Raw genomic sequence first — 21087 nt, 5'->3', positions numbered from 1 at the left:
GCTTTATGGAGACAGCACATTCAGCTCTTGAAAATGAACAACACTCGTTACTGTTGAATAAAAGTTGGGCCATGCCTCCATCAGTAAGGTCAACTTGCCTTTGGATCCTTGAATTTTTAAAAGTGGGCACAGAGGTTTAGTGCCCGGACAGATTTTTCAAGCATCTAAAAATACATGGATATAAACCTAAGTGTCAATTTGGGGACCCAAATATGGTTTCTGAGTTTGAAAAATGGGGTCTTCAGCAAGGCCTACTCAAACCCCCAACCCTGACCCCAGTCCCACACTCATGGTGATGTCCATGTAAGTTTCCCTCTCTTTGCTGCACAGTTAGACAGGAAGGCAAGGAGAGTAGGTACAGAAATTCAAAACAGTATGGGTGAGGGAAAGTACCAAGACAAAGGTTGGGGGAATAGGAAACCCAGGGAGGAAGGAAGCAGATTGGAGAAATGAGACTGTACAGAAACAGAGGGTAAAAAATAGTGTGGTTACGTAATTGTAGAATGTGGCAAAGTCTTTACTGTCAAAAAGTGATTTTACAAAGTGCTGTGAATAACTTAAATAAACTGTGTGTATCATCTTGCATACAACATGCCCCCGAATATAATACGCACGTTGTTTTAGAAAGACAGAATGAAGTAAAAAAGATTTTTCCAGAATTAGGACTACATGGAGCATGGACAAAGTTTAGTCTTCAGATGGCTCCACCTGCATTTCCTGCATAAGAAAGGCTGAAAATCTAGCTGTTGCTGTAATCTGGTCTCCATGGGTGAAAAGAACTAAAGTGTCTCCAAGATTGTGAAATAGTAACAGAGAGACAAGAAGCAGCCAGTAGACAGCAAAACTGTCCTAAGAAAGATTAGCTCAATTAGTGAAACATCGAGCCCGTTAAAAAGGAGAGAGGATTGTTAATTCCCCTGGAGTGAAGAACAATATAAGTCATTAAGTAACTGACTCCCTAGGCTGCCTGAATAGTAATGCACCAACTGCTGTGCTATGCAGCAGGAATCAAAGTAGGGTGCTTCCATTCCAGCCAGAAAATCAGCTTCCCTACTGAATACACACACCCTAATTTTGGGGGCTATTTTGGGGGGGAAAATTTGCATGCTGTATGCAAGGAAGTGTGTGTGTGTGTGTGTGTGTGTGTGTGTGCAAGGATGGATGGAAGTACAGTATATATATATATATATATATACACACACACACACACACACACACACACACACACACACACACATACACATATGAACAGTCCTAGTGAGACAGGATACAAGTAGCTTTCACCTCAAGGTAGCCAGTTCATGTCATAATGCCCAAGACTAGATACCTAACTCTAATTAGCTATAACACTGTGAAAGCAAACCAGTTTTAGAATTAAAGACATAGACAGTATCACAAACTGCACACAAACAAAGTCTATTTGGACATTTCCCAATTCGTGTGCACTTGACTTTGAAATGTTATCAATCCTTTAACACGATCTTTTGCATATAAGTTAGCTTTCCATGATAAGCACCATCTAACTCACTTTCTCTTATCTTACACAGGGTTTACAACAGGGCTTTGATCTCAGTTGGGATCTAGGTATTACTGTAATGCAAATGTATAGTGATGAAATGAAATAGCAAATAAGAAAATCTGGATATCTGTGGCAGCTCTCTTAAGCCAAGACCCTTTGCTATTACAGGTCTGAAAGGCCTCTGGGAATTAGCCTAACTTCTCCAAGCTCATAGAACACAGGGTAAAAATAGTATTATTTTCTAAATTCCAAACATCATTTTTGTATTGTGGGGAGCAGGGGGGGAGGGAGAGGCAGGGATGGAGGGGAGTTGGGGACCCCCCCCCCCAAAAAAAAAACCCCAAACCATTATTTTCTAGTCCCAAAGTCTTCTGCCTGTCCCAGCTTTTGTCTTGACCTTCATTAGGAAGAGGAATGTTTTACACTAAAAGTTGTCAAGGTCATATAAGGAAGGTAACACTAAGTGGGACAACTCCTCCCCTTTATCCCAACTCAATATAAGTTGCCACCTCAGAACAATTACTCAGATATCACAAAATTATATATCACTAAATAAATCATTTGCCCTTTAAAAATTTATTTGGTGCCCCATCTCCAAATTTTAGGCAAGTTTTACAAATGGCCTGTGCCCTACATAACTAAGGAACCACCTCCTCTATGTTTCATCACAATCCCAAAGGTAAGCTGAGACCTCCTGCAATTTCCAGTTGTGCCCCAAGTTTGTTCAGAGACAATACATGGAAGCTTATCCCCCATAGTCACCTTCAGCTTCCTCCTTCTTGAGGCCTGCCACAGCCTGAGTCCTGACATCTTTAGGAATCATAATAAAACTCTACTTGTGCAGGGTTTTATTAGGTGGGCAAAAGCGTAGAGGCTAGACCTCTTTCAGCCTTTCCCACAAGGCAGCATGAAGAGTAGCTACAAGCAACAGGCACAGGAAATGTATCATAGAGTGCAAAACATTCTGGGACAGGTAGTTCTGTAGAGTAGCAGTGGAGTTGGCTGCTGCTAGGTGGAAACTTTCACTCCGTTTTTTGCCAGTGAAGTCCATGTTGGGTGGGAAAAATTTGCTGAATTTGGTTGGCAAAAAAATGGGGTCAATTGTCCCTTACTACAAGGTCTAGAGACAGACATTACACACAAACCAGTATAAGTGATCAGAAACTGATTTAAACCTGTAACAGAACAGAAGTTCAGTGCACATAAACCAACTTGAAAATGACTGAAACCGGTTTGAGATGAACCTGGTTGAATATAGTATCAGAATTAACTGATTTGGGTCAAACCAGTTTATGCATTGTCTTTCCCAAATCCCTTGCTGGTTTTAGATAAATCAGACTCCCTTAGCATCCTGGCATGCTCTCTGGGCTGGGTGGGGCCCTCTGCTCCCAAGCTTCAGCTGTGGAGACTGTGGGCTGCTCCCCACCTCCCCCTCACCTCTCCCTGCTGACCAGGGATTCTCCCCTCCCCTTTGCCTTGCAGAGAGGTATCTGTGTAATAGCTAGCAGGCCACATGCTGGCCACAGTCAGTGCTGAATCAACAGGCAAAATCAACAGGTAGCTGGTAATGTCCCTCTGTTTTCTTAATGGGGTGATAAACAATTATCAATTCCCAGCTGGGCTAATCAGACCATCTTGCAGGGGGCTGGCCATGCCCCCCCCTCAGCTCACTGTTGTGTAAAAGAAAGGAGGGCTGTACTAAGGCACCCCCCCCCCCGGGCTTTTAGCCTGAGCCACTGCAGGCATGTGCTTGCATTTCTGGGATGTCTGTCTGGTTACAAATATGGTTTAGCCTAGCCAGGTTAAACTAACCTGCAAAGATTGAATCAATTCAGGCTCAAGCTTTTTGAATGTTTGTCCCTAGCCCAAAAGCAAACTCCCCTGCTGCCCTATAAAACTATGACTTCTGGAATACTGTGACCCACACTTCCTGAACCTGCTGCTTCCTGTAGTTGGGAAGTACAAGCTGAGCAAGAAGCAGGAGTGAGGCATCCGCCACCCCGCCCTTAGGCAGTGCCTGGGAAACATGCCCTCTTCACCTAGCCCATATTATGTTACTGCAAGTGGGGTTAAGTTCTAAGGTACTGTTTGGGGAATTGCTTTATTACTTATTACTTTAATATTTTATCTGTTTTTATATTTTATCTTGTTTTTATTGTAAGCCACCATGAGCCTTTTTGGAGAAGGGCAAATCAAATAAATCAATCAATAAATAGTGTAGATGCTTCCACTGTGGAAGAAAGTGACTCCAGATTTTTCAAAATGCAATCAGGGGAGCCTCTGGGTTCTTACATAACAAGGTTGCCACTTCTCAAACCGATGGCATTTCAGTTTTATTTGTGTTTATCAAGCCCTGACATAGAAGCAATAGCCCAATTCCTCCCTAAAAGTAGGCCCCTTTTTAAAAGTAGGGCACAGCAGTGGGCTTTAGACAGATCATCAAAATTACTTAGTAACACAACAAAGATAACTGTTATAGCAGTGGTAAATTTACCCTCTGCTTCATGCTGGGAGCATCTACATGAGACATTTACTGCGGAGTAGACTAGTCAGCTCCACAGTAAAAGTCATGCATCTACACATGCACCCCTATTAGACTATAGTAAGCTATTTAACTTTGCTGCTGGTGTACTTCTAAACACAAGTGCTATCCTATGGCAGTGTTCTTTATTATGCATCTACACACATGTAGATGCTGACAGGGCTGTTTCAGTGAGGGTGATGCCTGCTGGCTAGTTCTGCACTGCAGCACCCTCATGCCCCAGCCAGCCCCACCGCAATACACTGAGCTGTGTATGTGTGTGTGCAGTGGGGTGGGGTTGGGGAGCAGCAGCCCTGGTCTGGCACAGGCCCCTGGGGTCCCCTGCCAGTAGGGGCTGCTCCAACCCAACTCAACATACTATGGCTCCACACACATAGTCAAACAGCATGCCCAAGAGCAATAAACTCCAAGGTTTGTTGCTTCACATTAATGGCATGTGTAGATGCACCCCCTGAAAACTAAAGTCCATGCTTATTCAAATAAGTGTGATCCCAAATTCCATACCTAACCCAGTTAGTTATATGATAATAGCAGTATTCTAGAAGGCTTCAATGAACTGAGATTAACTTTATATGAGAAGGGTTTTCAGGAGTCAAGGAATAAATGCACTCAAAGCAACTCACTTATCAAGTCTATTATTCCTGTCAAGAACCTCTAAAAAGCTACCCCACCTTCCAATAGAAACTGAGTCTGTTAGCTCCCAATAACCTGATAACCATCTAGAAGCATTACATGTATTTTAAAGTTAGAGTGTGTCTCTTGTTTGAAGAGGGCCGAGGAGGGGGTGAAGGGGCAGCGGTTAAGCTGTCAACACAAAGTGAAATTGAACAGAAAATGCTCACCCCAGCATCTGTTCTTGGCTCCTTGTTTTCAGAGAGGACATTGGTGCGGACCTGGAAAAAACAAACCATAAACCATCTTGGTATTTTTTTAAAGGGAATAAAAGAAGCTACATGTGGATTTTCTTCCTCTTCCTTCTACCTTTTTTGGGCTCAGGCCAGGCCCAGGTAACTTCTGATAATTTAATATTTTCTTTTAATAACTTAACACTTCAACATTTTTGGCCTCTTATCCAAGTCCTCTTTTGCAATAACCCATTTGTCATTCCAAAACCTACCATTTCTCCACAGGAGACAGAGCTGTGCTCAACTGCTCCCCTCATACATTAGACCTTCGGTAAAAATAACTCTACAGCCAGAAAAGTGTTTACAGGGGTTTTTTTACTTAGGGTCACTCTTAGGAAATGATTCATTCATATAATGCAGGATGATGTCATGACAAGGTTGGGCTGTATTGCAGATTCACTTATCAAAGTACATACCTTTGGGCATACACACTTGCACACTACCTCTTCATAACCCAAAACTTCCTAAAATGTTTCTAAACCAGTGTAGTTAAACTAAAGCAGGTACATAAACAACCACATGTATTTCAACTTAAGAGCAGGGTTTTGTTTTTTTTAACTTAACCCTACTTCTACAGATTGAGCTGAATCAACCTAAAACAGAAATACGAACTTCTATTAACATACCTGTATCTGTTTTATTACATTGATTTTAAAATAATTTAGTTAAACTAGTATAAGCAGCAGGTCTAGAAAAGTCCTTAGATTGGATTTCAGTTCTAATTAAATCATAACCTATGCTGTTTACTCTCTAGTAACATACATATGGCAAAGTACAGAATATTCTTCCTGGCCCTACAGGCAAACCTGTTTTGCCCTACTTCTTTCAAATCTCTTCAAAATTTTCACTTCTCCCAGCATGTTTGTGATTTCAGTGGGGATACTGTGTACTGTAAACAAGTAGGTATTGCAATTTCTAGTAAATGTTCCTTTCTCTTCAGTAGAAATACACACCAAATCAAAATTAAGTTCACTTCCACTGACATAATGGCAGCCTGGCCATTATGTACTCTACTGCAACAGATGGGTAATGCTCACATCAGGAAACAGCCTGATTCCCTACCTCACCAGTCTATTCCATGTCTTCTCATATCCTTTACCCTAAGGCATTTCGTGATTAAGCAGTCCTTAAGTTCCTCCAAGGATACACGCTTCCCATTATCCCTGGTCCTTCTACAAAATGGAACGGCATGCATGACTAATTTTCATTTTCCTGGCAAACACCAGGGACAATATGGCCTAATTTTAATTTCAATAACCAGCTTTGCAATGCTTTGTAAGTATTTTTACTACCTAATTTTCGTATGTATAAGTTAAAAGTAGACTACAGTGCTTATTGTAGAGTTGAAATTGGTAACAGAAGTCAAACTATGGCTACGGATGAAGCAATTTTATTGAGGTAAAAGGAGGATGGGAGATTTAGGGCTAAATCCTCTTTCACTTTATGTGCCTAAATGGCATGCATGTAGCTATGTAACTACAACTTTTTCACATACACAGTTCTGGTTTCTGTTGCTTCCATGTTTTAGCCCAGTGGTAGTCAATATTTCTGCCTTGCAGGCCTGATGGAAAATACCCTGACCATCTGTGGGGCACAGCTGGCAGGCTGTCCTGACTCAAGGGCCAGGGAGGGTTTGCTGGTGTCCCAATTAGGCCGCACAGAGGGAGCCGGGGGCAGGGGCAGGCCATCCCCAACCCAGCCCTGTTGATGGGAGAAAGTGGGGCCCAGCTGTGATCTGTTGTGCTGGGGACAGGAGGCATGGCCCAGCTCCAACTCAGCTATGGGGGACATGGGAATTTAGAAGCAGGGGAGAGTGGCAGTATTGCCACATCAGCAAATTTCCCCCCCTTGGAGAGTCCTGCAGGAGGATGCCATGGCTCCATGGGCAGCATGTGGCCAGCAGGCTGGAGGTTGAGCACCCCTGTTTTAGCCTATCAGCATAGTGATTGTTAGGGCACATGCCCAGGGAGCAAGAGACCCTGATTTTAGACTCCTCTCACCAAGAGTGGGTTTGACCCTGCATCTTCTGCTTCCCAGCAGTGTGCTCTAATGACCAGCCCAGAGGTCAGGCATTAACCAGATCCCTCTTCAACTCTCCTCTTGAAACTGACCCACTTCATCTTGCATTTATATTTACTGGAAAAGAAGCAGAGAGATTATGGAAGTTTCTTCCTCGTTGATCTAAAAGGGTTCATGCTATCCTTCTCAGACCAAGTATAAAGTGCCAAAAACTGCAGTTACGTGGCTATGTAAGTGCCACTGAGGCATGTCAAGTGAAAAAGGATTTAGCCCTTACTACCGATCAGTTGATGCATAGTAACTGCATCACCTCTTTTATGCAGCAAGTGACAGCCAAGCCAGAACCATGTCTCCCTGAATGAAACAACCACTAAATTGCAACATTTTGGATTCATCTTAGCATGGGATAAAGTGGACATGAAAAAAACAGTTACCATGATGCATAGTAAGTCTTCCATCCCCTTCTACTACTATACTTTTTTCAACTGTCCACAGCCTGAAACTGAGTAATATCTTTCAAAGCATTTCTATTCTAGTTAGAATTTATAAACTGGAAGAAATCTTCTTAAAAAAAATGGCAATTTTAATCTGGTTTATTCATTTGCCAATTTAAATATGAGAAATACTGTTTCCTTAAATGTACCTATGTTTTAGAGCAGTGGAACGCAACCTATCCAGCCCTGAGGAGTAGTGCAGGGGTCAGTCTACAGGCTGGATCCCATATTAGTCTGTAGATGTGACTGCACATGCCAGCCTCGTCCCATGCACCAGGCCTAGTTGTGAGGTAACCCCACATGCTGCCATGATCAAGTACATAGGAGTAGGCCCATGGGACCCCACACAAGCTAGAGGTCAAGTTGTACAAGCTCTCATAGGTTGAGCACCACTGCCTTAGAGCAAGGAGATGTTGATATTCCCTAGTAGTTACTGTACTGAAGAACATTTTTTTCACAAAGTTTGAAGATACAGGATGTTACCTTTTTTCTACTGAAGATCAAGTCATTTGGGCAAGAGAGTAGCAGGCCAGGCACTTGTACGCTGGATGACACCATGGGCTGCCAATCCCCCACCCCCTGTCCCCTGCTGCTCCAATCCCCTCCCTGTTCTGTGCCCTCTGCTTACCAGGTACCACCAAAACCCATAGCTAATGCCAACAAAGAATGACAAATTTGTCAGCAAGGGCACGGATAAGGAGGCTTCAAGTGGTTGCTTTAATGTAGTCCAGGGGTCAGCAACCCTTGCCATGCATGCCAAGCATGGCACGTAAGGCCATTTTGCTCGGCACACAACCACCACCCCGAGCTCTGAGCACCTGCTGCCAGCCATGGAGCCCAGGCTGCTCCCAGCAGGAAGCTGGGAGGCTGCAAGCCCTGCTGCAAGCAGACAAGGCTCCGTGGGCCGGCTGCAGCCAGGAGGCTGCAAACAGCTGTTCCAGACTCTGGCATGTTGGCACTCCAGCACCTTCCAAAGTTGACATTGTGGGGTTTTTGGCACTCCAGCCAAAAAAATGCTGCCTACCCCTGATGTAGTCTCTTTAAATTGCTGTGTTAATGCAATCACTTCAACATGCAACCTTTAAATTGCTGCTTTAACATGACCCCCTGTAAGCCAAAGCTGATCTTGGCACGTCATACTTGGTCCCAATGCCATAGGCTGCTGACCCCCAAGCTGGACCACAGTAGGACATTATGTGAATATTTTTCTGGATACCATTTGATAATTTGGTACATTTCTTTAGTAAAATATTGCCAGTTCAGAGGAATATAACGTCATCTACATCGTTTATTTCAGTTTCTTGCACAAAAATGAAATCTTTAAATTTTAAAGCAGTTGTAAACACAATCATGGCTTTAACACAATAGCACAATGTTTTACAAGAGAAAATAAATTCATGTCACTTCCTCTTAAGAGATGTTCTACTTAAGGAGCTGGGAAGAACAGAAGTTAGAATACATATGGTCCTTTAAAGAAAAGCTTTTGTATCCATTGGAGGCTATGGTTAGCATGCATTTTTAATAAGCTAAAATTAGTGTAATACATTAACATTTAAAAAGTAACATCTGGCCCAGGGTTGTAGTAATGCAATTCCCTAATCTTATATTTCTTTAAAAAAAACAACAACTTAAATACTTAAAAAATAATCTTAATTAAAAAATAATTTGCTTAAGAACTACCGTGCAAACTCTTCTTTATCACTGATTCCTATGCAGTTGCATTGGGCAACCAGACTCTCCAGTTAACAAAATGTCTGAGGCATGTGCAGTTTTAAGTCCTTGTTTAAATCCCACTGAAACTGAAGCCCAGCTAATTTGTCAAATAGGCAGACACATATTCAAATAAAATAACTATGGGTCTTATTCTGCAAAATGATAAACGTCCTCTACACTTGCTGCAGTATCATTTCCTAGGTAAGGCTTAGAACCTGATCGGATTGATCCTTAGAGGCATGTGTAAACGAAATGATGGTCTCAACTCAAGAGAGCACTTAAATCACCCTTTTTGAAGAGCTGCTTGCAGGTACTGGGTAAGAGGAGCAAGGGAGGCAGAGTCTTGGTAGAAAGAAATATGTATAACAAATATGTAAAAAACCAGCAAACCTACAGAGTTGACTTCCTTGCAGTTTGTAGATACATTTTATGATTACATAAAAAGTGAATTAATTAAATAAGGGAAACAATTTCTCTTGAGCTGAGGAACTGCAGAGGAACAATTTTAATTAAACCCTAAGTATAGCTGAGGGATTAGTGGGAAAAGTTATTTACAATCCTAATTTGCCAATTCTAATTTGCTTTCTAATTTAGCCACATTCACACACTTTTACAAATAAGTTTACAATGTATAAATGTGCAAATTCATTTTTATTAGAACAGCTGGCTGCTTGTGAGCAAATATCTATATGAATAAGACTACATGGAAACATTTTTGTGGTGGCTGTTTAAAAAACTTTCTACCTAGACTTTTTAATGAAAAATGGATTTTTAATTAAATGACATTTTTGTGCCAAGCATCTGTTTTCCATGGAAACATTAAACTTTTGAACAAAAAAAATCACCTAAAAACAGAACTATTTTGATTCAGATGTCACCATGGTGCCTCCTGGAATGGTAGTTTTGCTGCTTCATTTCCCTATTCTCTACTATGTTTTGAGTTTAATCCTACTATGGGACAGATTCCATCTGTCATGATACACTGCAGACTTTTTTAAATAGTCACAGAGAAGTAACCCATACGACAATACAGAGAACAAATGGCAAATACTCAAAGCAGCAGCTAAAAATGAATGGGTTATTTTTCAGAAAAACCATAGACTGAAATAAATGTATGGAACTGTTCAGCTAATATTTATACATGATGAATACACATGGCAACTATTACTGTGAAAAGTTCCCTGAGCTCTCATGCCAAGTCATGAAGATTAAGACTAAACAAATACGAATAAGCATTTTAAAACATATTAGGCAAGTAACTTGTCGTTACATTTTTTTTTCCTTTTTGGCATCTGTAACAATCCTGGCATGCCTCAGGCAGTCTGTTGACCCCTGGCATGTTGCCCTAGCCTGCTTACCTTGCTGGCTACCTGGTACACTCTCCAAGCTTGCTTGCTACAGCTTGATGTTACGAGAGTGGGAGACTTTACTTGTTTAACCACATTTTATCTGAGATCCTTTCACTGCAAAGGAGTTCTTTGTCTCTCTCTCTCTCTCCTTTGTCTTCTCTCTCTCTCTCTCTCTTTTAGAGTTAGTGTTGGGTAAGTCTGTGTATGCCTGCATGGCTGTTCTGGGTTGTGGACGTCCGCTCTATGCTTGTGCTGTATGTATTGCCTTCCCACTGGTCTTGCCCTAAAATACCCACACCTCCCTTGCCAAGCAACAGTTTAGAGCAGAGATTCTCAATCAGGGTGACACAGCACCCCAGGGTGCCTTGAAATCCTTTCAAGGGCACTGCGGGGTGCACCATAAATGTTAGTACTGGGTAGATGCAAAGATGATTCACAAGATAAACCCAGAGACTGCAAGTAGAAATCCATAGTTGTGGTCTTTCTGAGTTCTTTCAATGGAAAAAATGCTCTATTATTTTTCTGTAGTAAAAAAAAAAAAAAAAAAGAGTGAAAACTAAAAGCTGGCATTTTCCTAGGGGTGCCATGAGCTTATCCAAGAGTGCCTTGAGACTAAAAAGGTTGAGAACAACTGGTTTAAAGCCCTGAAAAAGCTTTTACAGGGTCCTTGGACTTCACCACCACCGACAGTTTCTGTGCCTCTCTGGGCCTTTCTTGTAAGTCTCTAGGCTCACTTGGTCCTTTTCACAATCCTCTGGCCCTTTTTTAGAGGGTTAGCCTGCAGTCCTCAGCCAGGCTACAGACCCACAGAGTTCAGGCTCCTCTCTCCTGCATTTCACAGTCTTTAGCAGTCTTACAGGAAAATCTACAGTACCTTCTCCAGGTGCCCTTAGTGTCCCTCCAGTCCTCTAGCCACACTCTGGATTTCAAACAGGCACAGAAAAAAAAGGAGCAACACAAATGAGTATAGAAATTCTTGCAGGACTTTTCTCACTCTAGGGTCTGCAGAGCTCCTTCTCTGAGCCTGGCAAGGACCAGTCTGAGGCCCTATCAATAAGTCTGAGATTATAATAAGGCCCTTGGGCCCCTCCTCTTCATCTACCCAATTTGCCTGTTTCCCAGTAGGCTGCAAGAGCTTTTTTGTGGGACTCAGGTCAGTTGCAGTTTTTATCCAATTAGTTGCCTGATGATAATGGCCCGGAGTCCTGCAGCTTTCTGGCTGTGTTGCTTGGTGGTGCTCCCAGTCACAGAAGTAGGAACAGCAGCCCTGTAACTCAGTCTCTGGGTTCCCATCAGCTCCTATAGAACCCTTGAGCCTGCCTGCAGCTCTTCATGGGGCCCTGGAGCCTGACAGCAGCTCTTACAGGGCTCTGGAGCTTGCCCCACATTAGGCAAACTAGGTTCTTCTTGAAGGTCCCTTATCTCTCTCTGGCCTTCTTTTCCTTAGTAATTGGACACGGGCCTCATTATGGCTAGGGACAGACATTACACATAAACCAGTTTAAGTGATCAGAAACTGATTTAAACCTGTAACAGAACAGACCTTTAGGGCACATAAGCCAGTTTGAAAATGGCTGAAACCAGTTTGAGATAAACCTGGTTGAATGCACTATCAGATTTAACTGATTTGGCTCAAACCAGGTTATGCAATGTCTGTCCCAGACCCCTTGCTGATTTAAGATAAATCAGAGTCCCTTAGCATCCCAGTTGCTTTGCAGCCCTGGGCAGGGCTCTGCTCCAGCCCAGCAGGGCTGGCCCCCTCCCCTCTACTTCCTGGTTGGACTGCAGACTTATCCCTGGCTTCCTCCTGTTCCCATCCCCCTCCCACCACCCCCTGATCAATCAGGGATTCCCCCCTCCCCTCTGCCTTACACAGACACCTCTCAGCATTAGCTGGCATACCACATGCTGGCTACGGTATGTGCTGTGGGAGACAGGACAAAAGCAGACAGGACAGTGTTCGCTTAGGGCTTTTTTGGAGCTAATCAACAGGTAGCTGGTAATGTCCCTCCGTCCCTTCCATTGTTTTGTTTGATGGGCTGATAAATGCTAACAACTCCCTGTTTAACTCCCTGCTGTGTACCTCAATGCTGTTATCAACAGTAAGGGGGCACAGGACCCCTCCCTAATCAGAGTGTCCTGCCAGGCCCTGCCCCGCCTCAGTTTAGCATTGTAGAAGAGAAGGAAGGGCTGCTCTAGTGCCCCCCCTCCCCCCCCCAGATTATAGCTTGAGCCACTGCAGGCATGTACCTGAATTTCTTCAGTCCAGAGGGGATGTCTTAATGTTTACAAACCGGTTTAGCTTAGCCAGGTTAGACTAACCTGAAAAGATTGAATCAATTCAGGCTCAGGGTTTTTGATGGTCTGTCCCTAGCCTATAGAATCTCATCATAAGTAGCAATTCCCTCAACATTCTCCATAGGATCACTAGAACACATCTAAACTGTTATTTACATCTATAGACAGATTTTTAAGCTTAGATAAACATTACATGAGGAGAGAAAGATTTTCCCCATAATTTGCTCATGCTTTTCAAAGTAAAGTGTGATGCACTGAGGAAATTTTTTGCTCAGAACTCACACAAGATTAAGCTCGACTAGAACAAATTATATTATCTTTTCACCAGAGACAACAGGTTTCTAAAGACAGTCAAAAGGTAAGCATGTTATGGGGCAGCTCTCTTTCAGTGGTTCTTGCCTTAGTATTGAAATTGTCACTAGTACAAGTTTTCATTATGAGCATTTTAATCATAGAAAAATCAGCATTTACATTAGAATATTCATTCACATGCCTTCATAGTGCACTGAGCTACCCAAGTCTTAAATGCCTCTTTGGATAAAAGTTAAATTCCGTTTTAATTAGTCTCCTATAGTAGAAGATAAAGGCTAATTAAACAGGACATTTTTGGTCATTCCTAGCATACTACATCACATGTACACCATGCTAGTGTTCAACTTACTGAACCTTTACCATCACTGATACCTCTTCAGAGTTATACAAGAATTAGTATAATTAAAAAAGAATATACTTTTTTGTATACCTTCAAACATGCCACAAGTAGTTAATTCAAGGTGGAAGTGAAAGACAATTTCTCATTTTAATATTTTATGCCTGACCTTAGTTCAAGCCTCTACATTTCATTTTATGACTGAAGACTTGTTTGTAAGTTGTGAACTTCATTTTTTAAAAGTTAAGTAACCATTTTTTAAAAGTTAAGTACTTAAAAGTTAAGTAACCCAAGGGCCTTATTATAATCTTGGACTTATTGATAGGGCCTCAGACTGGTCCTTGCCAGGCTCAGAGAAGGAGCTCTGCAGACCCTAAAGTGAGAAAGCCAAATTCTGCTCACTGTTACATTAACATAAATCTAAAATAACTCCACTTGCTTTTAGATTGCATTCATGATATTTATTACTTTGGGAATTTAAAATGCATTAAATTATTAACACCTATTTACTTACTGGAGTAGTCTCATAATAATGACACTTCGACATATTTAGGCATTATAAGAACATGTCATAAAGCAGCATAAGATACACTGTTGAAAGATATGCTGGACTGATGGCCTACGATCTAGTATACATTAGCTCTTTGTGGGAAGTCTCCCAGAACCTTTTTACACTCATTGGAGTTTCCTTTCTCACACCAATATTCTCTGGATCTGCTCTGAAAGAATGGATTAGCATTTCCCTCTTCAGTTATTTTACCAGTGGCCTGTGGGTTACAAATGCAGCTGACACAACCAGCAGCTATAGCTTTCCACAAATGTTAAGGTAATAATCATTAGGGCTGTGCAAAGCTTTAGGTGCTGATTCGATTTGGAGGAGATTTGGCTGAATCTCCAAATCCGAATCAAATCAGGAGATTAAGAAAAAGGTCTGAATAGATTCAAACATCTCCAAATAGATTTGGAAAAGATTCAGAGAGCTTCAGAGATTTGGGCAGTTCCCGCTCACTGCTGCAGGGAGCTGGACCCAGACTCTGTGCTGGTAAGTAAGTGGTGGGGAAGGGGGGAGGGGACCATGGGGGGGGACCCCCACCAGACCCTATCCCTGCTCCCCCAGGCCCCCTGAATACCCCCTGACCCCTGCCTGCTCCCTCAGCCCCACCATGGCTGCCCTGCCCAGTTCCAGCTCCCAGCTCTTTAAATAAAACAAAAAAAGCTGCCACTCACCAACTGCTGCCAGGTGGGGGGTGATCTCTGCTGCCCCCCACTGCCCTTCCAAAAGCCCCTCGACCCCCACCCACTCTCCCAGCTCCCCCCCTCCACCATGACTGCCCTGCCCACCCCAGCTCCCAGGTCTTTAGGAAAAGGAAAAAAAAAAGCCCTGCACTCACCGGATGCTGCAGAGGCCTTGGAGCTTCTGGGGGCTCATGACAGAGCACCCCATGCAGTGTGAGGCAGTGGGGATCATCCCTCACCTGGCAGGGCTTTTCTTCTTTTTTTAAACCGGGAGCTGGGGCCGGGTGGGGCAGCAATGGGAGGAGGGCTGGGAGAGAAAGAAGGGGTCGGGGGACCCGTGCCAGAGCCCCCGTGGCATGGGGGAGTGGGGATCCCTCCCTCCCCGGCAGGGAGTCTGGGCCTTTTTTTTTTTATTTTTTTTTTTTAAGAACTGGGAGCTGGGGCTGGGCGGCAGCCATTGATGGGGCTGGGACAGCAGGCGGGGATGGGGCCTGACTGATTCAGAGATTCAGCCGATTCAGCAGTGGCTGAATCTCTGAATCAGATTTCGGGTGAATCAATTCAGGACAGTGATTTAAATCACCGAATTGAATCACTGTCCCCCAAATCGGCTGAATCTGAATACAAAGTAAATACTAGCCGCTTTGCACAGACCTAATAATCATCTGCCCTTAATGCCCTGGAATTTGCCAGCAGTAAGACATAGTACAGCCTCTCTCTTGGACTTGAACAGCCAGAATACCCTTTTCAGAATTCTCTCTGAATCTGTCCCTCCATTTACCCCTTTCCTTAAGTCTCAACCTAGCTATAACCTATAAACCATGAACCAACTGTATTATATAAGTAGCAAGCAATACTACTATTGCTATTAAAACAATAAATGAAGCAACTGTCATAATAAATATAACAGAAATGATCAGATTGTTGCACAGGTATAAAACTGTCCCAGCTATCAGACTCTCAGACTCAGGTATTAAATACTAAGAAATCTTAGTATGTGTTGGGAAGCAGTTGGGAATTAAGAAAGGTGAATATTCAAGTGCCAAAAAGATCTGTTTTAAGAATGAATAAGCTTTTATGATGAGGAGAAAGCATTTGTACTAAGGTGAAGACGTTTGTTTAGGATACAAAAATGGAAGAGGTAACAACTCAGAAAAATTGTATGGATCCTATTGGTTAGCATTTTGCAATTCTTGTATTTTTCATGCAAATGTATTAAGCCAAATTTAAGTCCTGAAACCAGAAGTTGGAGTATCACGAAGAAAAAAAGGATTACAAAAAAAAGCATTCAAGAGCTGTAGAATTTCTAAACTACTTTACCTACTACACCAAAATGTTAATTAATTTTCCCTCATATTAATACAAGATCATTGGGTTGTAACTTAATTATGTTGTGTTTTGTGCTGGAACAACTGAAAAGTTACTAAACAGTTCACATGATATAATTCTGGCATAAAATACATTTTACTTAAATATTATTGGTTAGGCACTTGTTTACAGGGCAAGTCGCTAAGAACGTATTTAATAAAGGACCAGGACTTTACAAGTTTCTCTTTACCACAATGCCTTAATTTAAAATAGAATTAGATTTTGCCCTCGTTTCAATTTGTAAAAAATTACCTAAAATGCCATTATTTGGTGGTGATTAAAAGTTGGATTATAGCTCCTCTTGTAGAAGATGGAATAAGAAGCTTTCTTCCATAAACCACTGGCCTGAGGAGTGGCTAGAATTTCTCCTACCCAAGAGAAATTTACAGGATAGACTGTGGGGAGTCCATAAGAGGTGGCACAGACTGCTCTCCACCCCAGCCATCATGCAATTGTATAATCTCTTTTGTTGCAAAGTCACCATGTGTGTCTGCACCATCCCCAGACTCAGGGCACTGGCTAAACAATAGAAAGACTATGAATAGCACTGGAAGTTTTGCTTGAGTGAGAGCTTGAAGAAAACAGGATTTAGGCCAACTGTATATGAACTATAAAGAGACAAGGAAAATCCATTTTCAACTTAGGCTACAAACAAGTGTGTTTATCGCAGGATAAACTATTTTATCCTGGGTCAAAATACACTCCTTCAAACATCCATGTCCACTGTCCTAGGATAAATCTTTAAAAGGTTCACAAGATAAGAAGTACTAACATGTTCTCCCAGGGCATTCTGAATCAATGGCATAAAAGCAAGAGTGCATTCAGCTCCTCACTAAACTCTGATTAGAAGGGTGATAATTATGCATACACACCACTCTCAGGACATTTCTGTTCTAGAACAAACACAGGCACAGCTTGTCCAGGGACAAAAGCAGTGTCTGTTCCTAGCCCTTGAGAAGCAAACTGTGATCCTAGACCTCCAAAATTAAAATTTCATGTTTCAGAAATTATACAGTTAGTAAGGGACAACCTCTCTCATAATTTGTTTGCCATTTCCCAGAAATAAAATTACTAGAGAAACTGGATTACAGACATTAAAAAAAAAAAGAAAAAAGTACCGTTTGTCCCAAAACATGTTCCCATAAAAGTAACACAAAGCCAATCACTTACTGCTTACCAAAAGACATTAGAAAATGCAAACTATAAATTGATAAACTTTAGGTCCAAAGAGAACATTGATTGAAACAATGGAATTCATACCTTACAAACATAGCTCTAACAATAACACTTTATCTATGTCTGATTTACTTTCACATAAAAATAAGTTATTTTTGCAGTTAGAGACCCTAATTTGATTTATACCTTGCTGTTAGTGTAAATACAAGAAGGCTGCCAAATCTGTCTATATAAATCTAAATAATCTTAATATGTTTTCAGTAAATGCAATAAAAAATGAAAGGAAGGAAGCAGCCTATTTATTTACCTTGCTAATAGGGCACACAGCATGAGCAATAGGTTCATTTTTTAAACTAGCTTAAACAATACTTTTTTTTCCAAGGGATAAAGATATGACAAACTATAATTAATATGTGAGGGATTTAAAACCATGAAGAAAAATGATCCTCATAAATTAAAGATAATTAACAACTAGCCTCAGCATCATTAAAAAAAGATGCTCACTTACTACTAGTAATTAATTTCTTTCTTATATAGACTCAGGGTGCAGACCTTCTGCTGATGTAAGTTGCTAAAACTTCATTACTCTCAATGGAGGAGGAAAGGCTGTATTATGTTCACAAAAGCCTCTTTTGCACAGAAGAGCTACCTTCACTAGATTCTAGGAGCAGATGCGAGGAAAGAAGGCCTTCACCATGTGGTTTCAGTGCATATGGCAAACATTGATAAAGGAAGCAGCTAGCAATGGTGGTTGAACTACTGGGAGACCGAAGACATCAGTTTATTCAGAAAAATAAAGGACTAAAGTAAATGCACCATTCACAGCTGTTAAACTAAATGCCTAAGGGTACTTCCATCTTCAGAAAAAGAATCCAAAATGAATGCCCTACCAACTGCTTTGTGCCCTTATTCCTGGAGGGGTTCCAAGGAGGTGGCATGAGAGTTTCATGGAACGTGCCCCACAGCTCAGCAAATAGTCTGACATTCCTCAGCAGAGGAGCAACTCTTTTGAAAGAGCCTTAAATTATTAAGCACACGGACTTGAAGTAAATGATTATGAACCACAAAATGCTGACCTGCAGCATCCACTGCAATCATGTTGTCAGCCTTCACACATGTATTCACCCTAGGGAAGTGACAATGAATATAGTTGGTCAGCAACAGAGTTCATTACAGCTCAACATGAATTGATACTTGTACCATGGCTCTTACCCAGCTACACCATAAATGTAACATGCCAAATGTTTCTATTTCACCTAGCAGATAGGTTGCCAGTCAAGTTTTAAAAGTTCAAGGCAGCAGTAGTTTCAGAGGCTTTTCATCATCATGTTGACAGATGTTCCAAGAGTGGCAAAATATGTGAATGGTTTTCTGTCTCCCATCTCCTTGGAACAAAACACTGCAATCTTAAAAGACTGTATGAGTGCTAGGTATTTTTGAACTTCCAATTATACAGGATCATACCTCATAGAATTTATACTCATGAAAAAGTAGTAGAATTATTTTTCTACTATGTTGCCAATTTTCTTCTGAGATGATTTGAGAAATCTGTCTAGGGCCTTTTGCATATTTATGCGAAGGTGCAAACTCTGGGACAAATCTGAGTTTGGGATTTAGGAATGAATCTTTTCTGCTGCCTCTTGCTTCTATTGCAAACATATACCTGCAAGAGATGTTACGAGAATTTCCTGCATCTGGCTGAAAGCCAGTAATAGAGGGTCACTCATCTTAGATTACTGCCATACTTTAAACCAAGAGCTATCATCCAGTTTTTCCAAGTGTGAACCCCAGCATGGTAACTAAGCAACAGAATTTGATGAGGATGATCAGGGCTTCAGCTGACAAAGGGGACAGGATGCTATAAAAGAGACAGAAAGACAGAGAGACCAGATGAGGAGCAGAAAGCTAGCTGTAGGACAGATGAATTCTGTAATTTCGAGAAAAGTTGTTAGTAGTGTTTGTTAGTAGTGTTAGACTGAAGAGAGGCAGAAGGCAGGGCAGGGAAGCACCTTAGAGACTAACTGGTGTGAGTTCTCACAGGCAACAGCCAACTTTGTCAGATGCCACAAACAGACTGCAGAAAGAAAAGAAAGAAAGAAAGGGTTTTAAAGGAAAGGGGAAGGGCCATTGCTGAGAGAGAGAAAAAAAGGATATATTAGATCAATAGGACAAAGGAAGGCAGTTAACACAGTGAGAGACATCACACTTAACAGCTGGAGTTAATAGCTAGTCCAGGTAATGGAATAAGAATCATAGTCTTTGTTGAAACCATTTCTAATGCAATCAAGGCTGTGGGTGATTTCTTGTTCTGCAATTACATACTCAAGTTGTTTTTAAAGTTTTGGTAGTGCTGAGTTGCTGTTGGTTCCCATAATGGTCCAGGAAATATGCTAGAGGCAAGACTTCTTGTGGGCGATATCTTTTACAGGACCAACTTCATGGATGGGGTAGATATATGCAAGGTTTCAAGCACCCTTCCTCAGGCATCTGGAGAGAAGATGACACAGCAGAGCCAAGCAGCCGATGGAACACAAGCTTGTGTAAAACTCCATATGCACCATATTTATCTGAACCCAAAAGAATTTTGAATTTAAGATGACCCCACAATAATTTGATTCTATACATGGAAAATGTATTTATTACAATTTGACAAGTGTGGAATCTAATTATTGAAGGGCCATCTTAAATTTGCCCCCTCATCACTGCAGCAAGGAAAGCAGTAATGGTGTGTTTGTTGGGGGGGGGAGGGGGGAACGGGACAAGGTGGGGGAGACAGGGGGTAGGGTGGCAGGTAGTCCAGTAGCCTGACCCCTGCCCTCTGTCCCCCTGCAGCTTGTCCCTTGGTGCTTGTGCCCCTGCTATGTGTTCCTTGCCCCCCACATGCTTCTCAGTGGTGCTTTCAACCTCCGACTTTGCCCACCGCTGCCCCTCTCCCCCCTCATTCCTTACCACCTACTCCAACTTCTGCCTGCCTCCTTAGACTCCACCCCTCCAGGCCTTCTATCCTCCTCTGCCTTTACCCCTGCCACTTGCCCCTGCTGCTATCTGCCCCCCCCCAGCACCTGCCACCCCTTCTCCCTGCTGCTGCTTACCCTGAGCCACAGCTCTAGTTCTAGCTCTGGCCCAGGGCACAGAGCATATGGTAGCAGCAGCAGTGGTGGTGGGAGCAGCAGCTCCGGCCCTGGCTCTGACCTTGGGCCAGGGCAAGGGCCAGAGCCAGAGCTGCCCCTTCTGCAACGACTGCTGCCTGGCTGAGTGGTGGAGGAGGGGCAGGAGGGGTTGGAGCCATCATGGACTTTATGCAATGAGCCAGAGTAGGGCCAGAACTGGAGCTGATGCTGTAACTGGCAGTAAGTGGTGGCAGAAGGTAGGGAGGGCAGACAGCGGGGGAGGCATGGGGGTGGGGTCTGATGCAGTTCCAACTCTGATCCCCAGCCCAGCTCAGGACTGGAGCCAGAGAAGCAGCAGCCAGCTGCCATTCCCCTGCACCCCCCATCACCTTGAATTTAAGTCATAGAAGAGGGGGCCTTTTACCCCAAGGGTGCTTATATAAAAGTAACATTTTTTTGTGCCATCAGGCCCCTGAAAACATGCTACAGCCATGATGTAACATGCTTGCACAGCTGCAGAGCACTTTTAAAATGGATGGTCACATGAAAAATTAACCCTGATCAAATCAGGTTATAGATGAAGGCACATGTGGGTAAACAGATGAAGAGAACTTGTGTTCCCTCCAGGGCTAATGTTTTCCACCTTCCAGGGCTTGGCTGGTGCTCATACCAGTGATGGACCTGCTGGCTGTTTTGCCTGGCCAGAGCT

General features: G+C 42.5%; 1 protein-coding gene across 4 annotated transcripts in view; it reads right to left on the bottom strand.

Annotated features, from left to right (window-relative positions):
• Positions 1 to 21087, bottom strand: part of INPP4B (inositol polyphosphate-4-phosphatase type II B) — a 606962-nt gene that overhangs the window by 238206 nt on the left and 347669 nt on the right. For all 4 annotated transcript variants that reach the window (XM_059722033.1, XM_059722036.1, XM_059722037.1 and 1 more), the window contains exon 8: positions 4904 to 4954. In XM_059722033.1, coding sequence (XP_059578016.1) covers positions 4904 to 4954 — 51 coding nt within the window. The remainder of the gene's footprint in view (positions 1 to 4903; positions 4955 to 21087) is intronic.

This window comes from Alligator mississippiensis, chromosome 2 (assembly GCF_030867095.1).
Source record: "Alligator mississippiensis isolate rAllMis1 chromosome 2, rAllMis1, whole genome shotgun sequence".
Taxonomy (NCBI): Eukaryota; Metazoa; Chordata; order Crocodylia; family Alligatoridae; genus Alligator; species Alligator mississippiensis.
The sequence above is the reverse complement of the archived record's forward strand: the minus strand, read 5'-3'. Positions and strand labels throughout refer to the sequence as shown.